This window comes from Glycine max, chromosome 15 (assembly GCF_000004515.6).
Source record: "Glycine max cultivar Williams 82 chromosome 15, Glycine_max_v4.0, whole genome shotgun sequence".
NCBI classification, from domain to species: Eukaryota; Viridiplantae; Streptophyta; class Magnoliopsida; order Fabales; family Fabaceae; genus Glycine; species Glycine max.
Window position 1 is genome coordinate 9,012,085 of NC_038251.2, and position 12,161 is coordinate 9,024,245.

Genomic DNA, 12,161 nt, shown 5'->3' on the forward strand with positions numbered 1-12,161 from the left:
ACTAATCATAATTAAAAATAATGTTTTATTATGTGAGTTGTCATACAAAATTTTATTCACTCGGATTTAACATTTTTACATCAAAATAACTTAAAAGAGTAATTTGGTTTCAAAATAATACTAAAAGGATTTATATTATATTATATTTAGTATAAAATAATAACATGAAAGTAAATTGGTTTCACTTAATTTCTATACTATACACTTACCCCAAATAATTGTATCGGTAAGATGTCATCTAGTTGATAATTTTTTTTATGATTTTCATAATAAATAATTTTTTTAATTAATATTTTAAGACACCACACTATTTTTTTATGTTATTTTGAAGAGAGAGAGAATCAAAAGAAAAAACATTGACAACTGGTCATACTGGTGTCTTTTATTTTCTGTCAGTGACATGAGCCGTCTCTGTTTGAAAAAGATTCTTCCAAGTGATCACACCGCACACACACTCCTTCTATTTCTCTCTTTGGAATTGCTTATACTATTCATGACTCTGCATCTCTATATAAACCTCTCTCACCTTCGATCACCACACTCATCACAACCACTCTTAATTTCTCTCTGTCTCGTTTACACATCTCTCCAACCTTTCACTTTCGTTTCTCAGTTTTATTCGAATCCCTCTCTCAATCTCCTTTCCAAATGGCCAGCGTTGAGGTAATTCAAAGACACAGTTTCGTTGTTTATAATTTTGCCTCAGCTGGTTTTGTACATTCCTTTATTACTCCAACGTGTGTAGCAGTGGTAGTACTTTATATGGTTCCTACGTGCACACGGTGAAACTCAACACTTTAGTAACTAACTGTATATATACAACTGTTTCTTCACTTTCTTACTTTCTTTGTTGTGATTCATTATCGATCAAAGAACCAGTTTGGTTTTTTATTACGTGCGAACGTACGATCTAGCAAGTTATGTATGCGATGGTACTAGCTAGTCTTAATATACCGCACTTTGATTTTAATTTCTTTTTGGTTTCTCCCGATCTATCTTTGTTTTTGTTGCTGCGGTGTTTGATAACCATCATTATATACGAAGCATAAATTATATATTACTGCGGTCAACCACTTAAACTACACGAGATTTGAGGGGATCAACTTGTTTCATAGCTTTCTTAATTGATCATTGATTAATTGAATATATATAAATCACGAACCATTTTCCAGTTGATGATCAACATCTGAAATATTCATCGGTGTGTGGAATTGGATTGTGATTAGCAGTTCTATGTGGACCTAGTTTTTTGTTTTTGTTTATATAATCACAGTTGCATCATCAGAAACAAAAAACATTGATCAATTTATTACGTAAGCTTTTTTTCTTGTTTTTTTTTCGCTAAATAGGCTATTGTTAATTTCTTTAAAGCTCAAAAACCAACATATCCCAGCTAGTTGTAGAAGCTAATTAACTCCCCCGTAGCCACGTTGAACTTCTTCAAGCTTAAAACTTAAAAGAAAAGGAGAACAATTAATTATATCACCAAGTTGACACTTTAATTTATAAGTCCTATTAATTTCATAGTAGTATTAAACAATTTACGTTTATCTTATAAGTAATGAGTTTTGTACTGCACCCCATTTATCTTAATATCTCATGAACTATTTCTCTTTATTTTTTTATTCCTATCACATTTCTTTATTTTATCTCACCTTCTAAGTGTCAAATAGGTTTTTATTGGGTGTGCAAAAGTCATTTTAGTTATCTTATAACACATTGTGCTAGTGCTGATCATGTGATGTTTCACTTGTGTGTCTCTATAGTCTATACCATCAAGTTATTTGTTTCTCATGTTTACAAATCCACCTTTGTTTAAGCTTGGCACTAGAAGACTTTGTTAAATAAAATTAGAAATCTCACAGGTTGCACAGCAAACACCAACAACAGTTCCAGAAAATGAAACAACCGAGGTAAGCAAGACCCAGGAAACAACCCCAGTCACTGAGGCTCCTGCAACAGAACAACCAGCAGCTGAGGTTCCTGCAACAGAACAACCAGCCGCTGAGGCTCCTGCCCCAGAATCAACCACCGAAGCACCAAAGGAAGAAACCACCGAGGCACCAACAGAAACAGTAGAAAAAACAACTACAGAAGTAGCCCCAGAGGAGCCTAAAGAAGTTCCAGTTGAGACCGAGGAGGTGGTGGCAAAGGAGACAGAGGAAGAGAAGCCAGCAGAAGAGAAATCAGAGGAGAAAACTGAAGAAGTGAAAGAAGAAGCAGAGGAGCCTAAAGAAACTACTGAAACAGAATCAGCAGCAGCAGCACCACCAGCAACCACAGAGGAAGAGAACAAACCAGCTGAGTCAGTTGAAACCCCAGTAGAGGTTCCTGTTGAGAAGACTGAAGCTTAGACCTATGGACAGTGTGAGTGAGAAAAACAAGTTTAAAAATGGTCCTAGTTGTGGGGATCAGGTCTACCATTTTGCATGCCATGTTGAAAAGCCTCTTTTTTTTTTTTCTTTTTATTTCTTTAGTTTACTTTATTAATATTATTATATGATGCTTAAGTCTTTGGTTGTATTATGGAGGGTACACCTACGTGTAAGCACAACACTTGGCTCCACATCAGCGTGCTTGCCACGTGGTGACATGAGAAATTCTGGGAGTTGTGTATTGAAGTGAGCAAGCTGCTGGTGCTGGAGTTTAGGGGTGATGGTTTATTGGCAGGGTTACATGAGTTTGTGATGGTGTGTTACTGTGTTTCTTTAGGTTTGAATAAATGATATTTACTTTATAATTTATATTGTTGTTTGTGCAAAAGAATATTTCGTTTTTAAACTTGCTTTCTTCCACATTACACTTTTAATATTGCAAAGTTATTATATCTGAATTCATATATCTTCGATCAATTCGTGTTATAATTATATATTTTCTATTAATTGAACATGAACCAGTAGACTTACCTAGGTATTAATGAAAACTACCTAAGAATTTTCTGTTTCCTAGCGGCCTCACATGTTTCAAAAACACAATAGTACACAAAATCTACTTATTATTGTTAAATATTTCATCAATATTTTTTATTTTTTTCTTTTTTATTACATCATAAATTTTGTAACACCTATATTTTCTCTCTCAAGTGTCTTATAGCATAATTGGATATCCACAAAATATTTTTCTTCCAAAAAAAATTACAAGGAGTTGGAAGGTAAATAATAAAAAATAAAGGACAAATAATGGATATATCAATAAGAAAAAAAAAACTAGATCAAATTATTTATATTATGTTCGTCAAGTTTTCTAATTATATAATCACAAGTAAATATCTATTTAAAATTATATGATACATTTTTAATAGAGATTATTTATTCTAAAAAAATATGTATTATCATTTGATTATAAAACTTGTTGGTAGAGATATCAAGAACTTATGCAAGCTTTTGCCTAATAAATATTCTATGGCAATGGATTGGGATTTTTAACACTGCATTATTATGCTTTATAATAAATTTTTAATAGAAAAAAGATCATTTATTAATCAGAAACTGATATCGAAAGAAAATTTATCATTTAGGAATATTGCAATAGAATACGTAGTCAAATATAAGTTTATGCCAGTGTACGCACTATCAATTAAACAATCGCAATGTAGGGCGGGGGATCGCATCTAAGCTCTTATTATTCTTAAATTATATTCCTGACGTCACAGATGAAGGCTTCTCCTTCCTGAAGACAAAATTCAAAGAGAAGATGCAAGTTATAAAAATTTTGAAGGCGACCAGTGGGTGTTTGGTTTTGCATTTGAGCCTTTTAATATATTTTGTTATGTTTAATTTGACGTTGAATAAGAATTTAAAATTGATTTTAAATTTAAATAATTTTAAGTTGAATTTAAAATTTTATATTAAATTTTACTCTTATTTTTTTTATAATAAAACATGTAAACATAAATCATATCTCTTTCCAATCAATTTTAACTAAAATTAATTCCTTTCAAAATCAATTTTATCATTCTCCTTCCAAACCCACACTAATTTAATTTACAAGGAAGAATAGCGCTTTGAGCTTTATTGTCCAAACTTATATACCAAAGCAGGACGAACAAACAGTGTTATCAAGAATGACCACATAAAAAAATCATGAATTTTTCTTTCCTTGGATCCTTTTTCATTGATACTTGAACCCCCATATATATTATAAACATTTGACACAAGATCAATGACAAAGCATCCAGAACTGCTGTAAGAAACAGAACTAGACAGCCTTGAGAAGAGATAAATAATCCTATCCTACCCTATAATTTGTACAAATTTGAGCACCGATATTCCAGTATGCTGTTAAAACCACCTCTACCAAAATTGCAGATTGCAACCAATGTGTTCTTGAGTGATGACTTAAAAGCGATCTTGCATGACAACCATAGATGAATACCGGGGGAAACACAGCTGGTAAAAACATGTGTGGGATGAGAGCAGGTGATTGTTAGGTTCCACATATTGGATTACAAGTGTGGGATGAAGTCCCACATCGGGTAGAAATGGAAAGGTTGAACACCATATAAGTGAGGAGAAGATCCATAAACCTGAGTCTTAAGGTTTTGGGTTAAAGCTGATTCTCCCAACAATCTGCCAAATTTTCTTTCCACAAGAAATAATTATTTCAGAGGCTTCAATAATCACAACACTTTTAGTTAAAAGGAGATCCTAACCAAATAAAAATAAGACAGGAGAACTTATTCTTCAGATTTATTGCATCTCAATAAAACTACTACACTCTAGCATTTTGGATTAATCCACCATAACACTAATAGATTTTAACATGATTATGCGATTCAACATGAAAACAGGTTATTGATTATGTTAGAAAATTACATTCTATCTGAGTAAGTGCTCAAACTGATGATAATCATTAACACAATTTTATTAGCCAGGTTTCAGCAAAGGAAAAATATGTTATGCGCTATGGTATTTTCTTTTCATAAACAAAGTATCAAAATTATAATTCATGCTTCATAACAAAAAAAAATATCGGGAGACATGACTGAACTTATGGGAGACATTTGTAAATAACGTAGCACATCAAAGGTTGAACTAATCAGGGAGGGCCTGACGAAAGAAATAATTTAAAATAAACACAGATGAGAACTCTAACTGGTTGATGACCAGTTAGGAAAGTAGATTTCAATAGTGGTTTTAAGTTGTAACAAAGCAAACAATTCCTTTGTGGAAAGGAGGGAAACTTTAACAAGTAGCCAAGACAGTGATGCTTTCTAAGAAGCAATAAGGCAATAAAACCCCTTTTTGCTACACTGGACATAATGGAAACAGAGACAGACATATAGGACACCATGCAGCAGATACCTGCTGACCAATAAAGCCACTCCTTCTTATAAAACAAAATCATATAGGGGGGAATTGATTTAATATGTTCTTGAATGATAAAAGTGTAATAAAATTAGAATAGCAAAAGCAAAGAATCTGAAAAAAAAAGGAAGAAAGGGTGGAAATATAAAAAGAAAATATATAAAAAAAAAACAAGGGAAGATCAGTATGCTACAAACCTCCTAAAACCATGATATATGACGATCAGTCTCTTTATAACCCTTGTACTTGGTATGTGCCTTCCAATCTTCAATAGAAATGCCATTTTCACTCCCATGCAGCATCCAATCAAGATCTTCAAGGTCTAAGCATTGGAAGAACTGTTGGAGCTTTGAATTGGAAAGGATAGCAGCAAAACCCTTGGCAAAATGTGGTACCTGCTCAGATATGGATATTACAAAACAACTCTGTATAAGAAGATCAACATACTTCTTACTATTCATTACAATGTTTTCCCACCAGGGCAAAGCTCAACCACTTTCCTGCATCCTAATTCCTCCACCTCTCTAACAAATGTCAGTCCCGATGCATCTGAATCAATGAAATCAGCATCCATCTCTAATATTTGCTTGCAGCTTCTATACAAGTAAGGATCTGCATCCCATATATCTTCTAAAGTAACACCATTTCCAGCCAATTGCATGAAAAACACTCGATCAAAAACAATACCCACTTGCACCTTTTTCCATCAAAACCAATGCAATAACACGACCAGAGAACCTAAAGTAATCAAGCTGCCGAGGATGTACCTTAGATGCTGCAGACAAGTAGACAAAGAATAAACTAAACGTGATTGTTCAAAAGAGCTCTAACAATATCAACTGATAAAGATATACAACAGAACACATCAATACTCAACACTGACTAAGCAGCCATAGTCCCTAATGTTAACAAATGGGAACTCAAGTTTAGTGACAAAATGCTATATGATTAGACGTGATACACTGATAGGGAATGAAAGATAGCAGCAGAAGACATATTCAAGGAGAAAGAAACAAAGATGCAGACACAGGACAAAGGGGTGCAGATAGCAGCAAAGGCAAAGAGGACCATCACAAGGCCCTCTTACCTTAGTGACCACGTATAGAGAAGCTTTGTTGAGAGGAAGCTGACGTGGCTTGGATACTGGTATTGCTAGGGAGGAATTGTTGGTAATGGGGGGACAGCATAACCATATTTGAGCACCAATGATTGCCTCTTGGCACAAGATGACAAAAGTTGGTAGTAGGAAAACTAGTATAAATAAAGCAATTGTAATTCAAGAAAATGTGTGAAATATCAAAGCTTCCGTTTCCTGCCTTTCTTTGGCCTCGAATTCAGTTTATCTTCTCCTTCTTCTAGTGCCACTAACAATGCAGCAACAACAATAAAGGGATATATTTTAGAGGAGTGCTAGTAATATAGGGTGGTGTAACCCGCAAGGCAATTAAGGCAAGTGCCTTAACCATTTAATTTTGTTTTTCTTTGGTGAATTTTATTCTTTAATAATTCCATTTAAACATATAAAATATAAAGACTTGTGTTCCAAACTTCTTATTATTTCAATAGACATCAATATGCAACATATTTATTATAATATCACAAATATCACTCATTAATTAATATATAAAGTAAAAAAAATGTATTTTGTATTGGCCTATTATTTTTTTTATGGAAAGCGCTGTTGATTATTTGACTTCATTAAATAATATACAAATTAAAACTAATAATTGAATATATTATTTTTAAGATAATTTTACCATTTTTAGAGGTAATTTAATTAAAGCTAATAATATTTTTTATTGGGATTTAATTTGAACAATTTTTACATTATAAAAATATTTTTGTTTTTTATTTTGCATCCAAAAAAATAAAAATTTTGGGTGAAGAAAACTTTAAAAAAAAAAACTAAGATTTAGTGAAGTTATTGAATATTACATGTAAAAGATCTTAAAAATTAGAATTGCTTAAAATCTATCTAAAGTCAATAATATTCCGAGATAGATTAAATAAGTTAGTAACTTATCGAGTGAAATACTAGAATTAATTGATTATAAAACATTAATTGATGTATTATTTTTCCCCTCAAATTTTTTGTCTTAGACCTCAAATTCTTTAGACCCGACCACGTAGTAATATACTCTAACGAACGAATATAGATTCTCTGCTGCATGTTACCTGTGAAACCAAAAAATACAAAAGAAAAAGGGAGAGAGGAAATAAGAAAGTTGAAAGAAAATATAGTGAGAGACAGAGAGAAATATAACAGTGATAGAAGGGTCATAAGATAGGCTGGTTGAACATATAAAATCATGATAGACTCATCAAATAACAAGTGGAATCACAAAAATTTGTAATTTATAATAAATTTCAATCAATCATAGGAGATGTGTTTAAGAGAATGTGTTAGACAGAGATACTGCTAGCATTTCTCTATTTTTTTATGTAATATTCGCCATGCAAAAAATACTCTATTTAAATTCATATACAAACAAAAATAATTAATTAAGAAAATTAATTAACATCATTTGATTTTTATAATCTCAATTAAAAAGAAAGTTATTTCTAAAATGTCATTGGAACTTGCTATCATAAATAATTGAATCATTGAAAATATAATTAGAATTAAATAAATAATGTTTTAAAAATAATAACATTAAATAACGAAATTAGTTAAATTTACAAATTTTTTAGTTTAATATACAAGATCACTTTTTTAACGAGGGAGTAACACTTTTACATCTCATCTTCATTCTTCTCTATTGCATGTTCTATTTCAATGTTGAAATAGGTTGTTGAGGTTGTTTCTATATCTACTCCATTTGTGGAATTTTTTCATTATTTGTAATATTTTTTTGGGTAAGTCATGTTTTTTAATATTTTTTCTTAATTACATATTTTCATGCACCTGTGTTCCTTTTTTATTATTTATTTTTCTAAACTGCCTTATTTTTTCAATATTCATTTGTATTCATTGTTTTGAATATTAATACACCCCATTATTTGCTTTTACATATAATTTTTAAATATCTCATTTGGTAGTATTTTACTTTTGAGTTAGCATTTGTGTATGTGGCTTTGGTAAGTTTTGAAAACCTTCTTATTGAACTTGATGTACTAGCTGTGCAAATTTGCAATTTTTCTCCTAACAACCCAATCTTCATTCAAAAAATGCAACCCAAAATTTAGTTTAAATGATTGGCAATCAGACTTGATGGTTCAAGAACACATCTATTAATTATAAAAATTCCATTAATAATCAAATTCGTTAAGTATTCAAAACTTAAACAAAGAAAATTCTTGATCTAGAATAAAAAATAAAAAATTTCTTCCTCTAAATATATTCTAACCATTGGAAGCTACTGCATGAGTCTCATTGATACATTCTCACACATCCATGAGGTAAAATTGCTCTTGGTCCTTGAGGATTCAGGAATTCAGAAGAATTTCAATAACAACTGCCTACCGCATCCAACTTCTAAATTGAACGTGATAAATTTGAAAACATGAACAAATTGATGGTTAAGCACTAGACATCAAAACGTTAATACACTATCCGGTAATTTCTTGTAAAAAGTGGAGATAAATTTTGAAATTATACACTATCAGAAAGCTAAGTGCATGCTTATAACAAATTCTCCAATGCATCTACTCTCTCCATGTCAGATGACCAAAATTTACGAAAAATCGTATTGAACATATTGTGAAAGTATACACACAAGCGCTAAATAAGCGTTAGTTAAATTCATTTAAGCAACAAAAGATTAACATCCTAAAACCACAAGTATCGAAGGACAAGGCCAGCACTAGAAAGCACTTCAACTTAGTTTCATCTAAAGGACAAAAAGCCTAGTGTCAAATCCTTCGTTAATGTAAATTGTCAACCTTTCCGCATTCAATTTGCAAAGTCCACCTACCAATAAACAAAAACAACAATATTTCATGTCAAGTTAACTGCAAAAATTTAATTACAGTTTGCTGGTACAACCAGATTAACACACGTACATACATGACACTTCTTTACAACCAAACCACTGAGGCAATCCAAGCTTAGACAAAACCATATAGGCCATTTTTTTTCTATTGCGGAAAGCGAGTGTCTTACGGGATCTTAGTAATTGGAGACTGTTAATAAGTGAGGAAAGCAGCATTTGTATATTTGGTATCTGTTCTTCAGTCATTGTTTCCTTCTTCAACATTCTGAATGGCAGGTCTGCAGCCCTTTCTTTCACTTTGGTGGGGGGCTTTGTTCGCCCCTAAATCGCTAAGAAAACAAAAGGTGCAAAAACTGTACAAGGAAAGAGTCTTATATCTTAACAGGCAAAACGGTGTCTCTGTTCCTGCTCTTGATCAATTTAACTCGTCCTGTGAACCAGGGCCACGAATTTCATCATCAGAGTCAGATAACTCAGCAAGTAACCAATAAGAGCATGTTTGTTTCAGAGTTCGTCAAATGTGGCACACATCCCAAAGTAAAATATGTAGCTGATAGTATTAATTTAACTATACATTACAGTCATTGTAACGGAAGCAACATTTTCTTACTTTTCCTCAACCTCCCTTTGGCTTGAATCAACTGCAAAACAAACCCGCCGAGCCAGTTTCAGCTACCCCCATGTACCATTGCTTCTTCTTCTTAGACTTCCTCATAATGTCAATTTGAAACCCTGCGACAGGAAGTCATCCCTGGAAAAATTTGAATTCCATCAGAGTAAGGTGTTGAAAGATCAATTTGGCACAGCAATTTTCACAAAATAAATTAGAGTTAAATTTCTGTGCATTATTTAGTGTAAAAGCTTATACACGGTGAATCATGGTAGGTGTAACTCAATACCATACTAGTACATGTTAGCCTGTAATTAGTTGTTAATGTAAAATCTTTACCGGTGCATATACTATTCGGCAGAGTATACATAAATTTGAAGCAATTATATAGTGGGCAGAATATAGACACGAGTTGAATATCATTGAAATGTCTCTTCAAGAGTTATTCTTAAAATGAATAATATGAGAGGCCTAATTAAACCCCAAAAGTTAACTCCTGAGTAAGGGTTGCTCCTCATTTATATATTTTAATTTAACTTTATTTTTAGACTTAAAGTATTTTTCAATCCTTATGGGTTATTTCTGTTTTTTTTTTTTAAGGAAGGAGTTGAGTTAGTCAAAGCCAACTCATAACCAGATATATTTTGTAACACAAACATAGACACACAAAAGAGTAGTAAGGACTAAGGATCATGAAGGGCCCGTTACATTGAGATATTTCTTCAAAAAAAGAAATTAGGCGTGTGAATAAGTAAGTACCTCGTCTTCCTGGGACGTTCGCATCCTAAAGCACGCGGCTTCCTACAAATTTGACGAGGTAAGAAGTATGGTGGTACGAGGGTTCCCAAACAAATCATGGCTTCATTTAAATTAGGCAAACCCTGAATTTTAACAAGGGCAACCTCTTTCTTTTCCAGGTCATACCAAAACAGCCTCTTCCTGTCGTGTTCCAACAGAACCTTGTTCCCATCGCTCGAGTAGCCCAACGGCCTCACGCATTTCAACGATCTCATCTCACGCGACTCCTCGAGCGTGAACACCTTACACCAACTGTCTCTACGGTTATACTCCCTCATCACCCAAACGTCGATTCTCGTTTTGTGAAAGTTCACGGTCATGCAGAGGGAACCACCTAACAGCGCCAGGTCGATCTCGAACCCGCCGTCGACACCTCCGGTGTCAGGAAGCGGGAGCTCGCGGAAGATGTCGTGGGTGAGATCGAAGGCGATGATGAGATCGGGTTGGTCGGGTTCGAGTTTGCGCGTGACGACCCAGTGGAGGGAGTTTCCGACGAAGACGCCCATGGTACGGGCGCAGCAGAGCGCGTAGGGCAAGCTGGGAAGTGTCTTCCAGGCGTTGGCGCGGAGCGTGTAGAGCTTGACCTGGGAGTCGAAGGAGCGGTCATGAAGGTCGACGAAATAAGAGATGCGGACGAGCTTGTAGTCGCGAGTTTTATGGTCGAAGCCGAAGCCGCAGACGCGGGCGGCAAAGAGCGTCGTGTCGGGGTGACGGCGGCGGGGGACAGGGAGGTAAGGAAGAATACGGTGTTGGCGGAGGGAGGGGTTCCAAAAGGCGATGTCGTCGGCGACGTTGGATATACAGAGAAGGCCGTTGCAGGAACCGAGGAGGGTTATGCTGTTGCTGTAGCACATGAGAGGGTGGTTAAGGGATACGGGAGGGTCTAGGGTTGGGAAATTGGTCTGGTATAGATCGGAGTCCACACGGAGGATGAGGCTCGTGTTGGAGGTTAAGGTCAGGGATCTAGTCAGATGAAGCCAGTTCAAGTGCTGGCTGTCGATTAAGGACTTCCATGACTTGGACGTTGACCGGAATCTCAGTAGGGATCTGACCGGTAACCGGGAGAGGATTTCGGTTAGCACTTCGCGCGGAAGATGATCCGACATGGTAAGAAGAACAGGCTTTGTTTCTTCTCTCTTTGCCACCGACCAAAACCACCACCACACGATGACTTAGATTAGGTGATAGACACATATCCAATTCAGTGCTCTACTACTAGCGTCCTCACTCGGTATATAAAATGTAATGTAAAATCATAAATACCATGAATTTTCTCATTTGGCTCCTTTTTTTTATTTTGATATAAAGTAATCTTAATTAAAAATAATAATTTATTTTTATTGAAAACCATCGATACATAGAAAATAAATATTTTTTAATATAATTTATTATATACATAAGAAATTAAAAATACAAATTTTTATCACTTTTGTTAATTTGTTGGTTTATTTGGCCCTTTCTTTCAGAGGAGTATTCTCTGCCAGCAGCGACATGGGCCGTATATTACGTCTGCTA

The 12,161-nt window shown here is 34.2% G+C and overlaps 2 protein-coding genes across 3 annotated transcripts; one reads left to right on the forward strand and one right to left on the reverse strand.

Annotated features, from left to right (window-relative positions):
- Positions 1 to 416: 416 nt before the first annotated feature.
- Positions 417 to 2,744, forward strand: LOC100814402 (putative surface protein SACOL0050). Its single transcript, XM_003546135.4, has 2 exons — positions 417 to 663; positions 1,866 to 2,744. Exons 1-2 carry the CDS (start codon positions 649 to 651, stop codon positions 2,352 to 2,354), a joined length of 504 nt encoding a protein of 167 aa, XP_003546183.1. The 5' UTR covers positions 417 to 648; the 3' UTR covers positions 2,355 to 2,744.
- Positions 2,745 to 9,223: 6,479 nt separating this feature from the next.
- Positions 9,224 to 11,930, reverse strand: LOC100813865 (F-box protein CPR1). 2 transcript variants are annotated; one of them, XR_418330.3, is made up of 3 exons: positions 10,608 to 11,930; positions 9,849 to 9,989; positions 9,224 to 9,668 (listed from the first exon to the last, which is right to left on the reverse strand). XR_418330.3 is itself a non-coding variant. In XM_003546134.5 (2 exons), the coding sequence occupies exons 1-2, from the start codon at positions 11,750 to 11,752 to the stop codon at positions 9,950 to 9,952; spliced, it is 1,185 nt and encodes a 394-aa protein (XP_003546182.1). In that variant the 5' UTR covers positions 11,753 to 11,930; the 3' UTR covers positions 9,224 to 9,949. The 2 variants fall into 2 exon arrangements, 1 of the variants encoding a protein (XP_003546182.1); XM_003546134.5 differs by having other exon boundaries at positions 9,224 to 9,989.
- Positions 11,931 to 12,161: the final 231 nt, after the last annotated feature.

Excerpts from the sequence above, each read along its gene's own strand:
- LOC100813865 (XM_003546134.5), bottom strand. The coding sequence starts at position 11,752 with ATGTCGGATCATCTTCCGCGCGAAGTGCTAACCGAAATCCTCTCCCGG. Across the intron at positions 9,990-10,607 it reads GAACGTCCCAGGAAGACGAG|GGATGACTTCCTGTCGCAGG; the intron begins GTACTTACTTAT and ends AAATTTTTCCAG.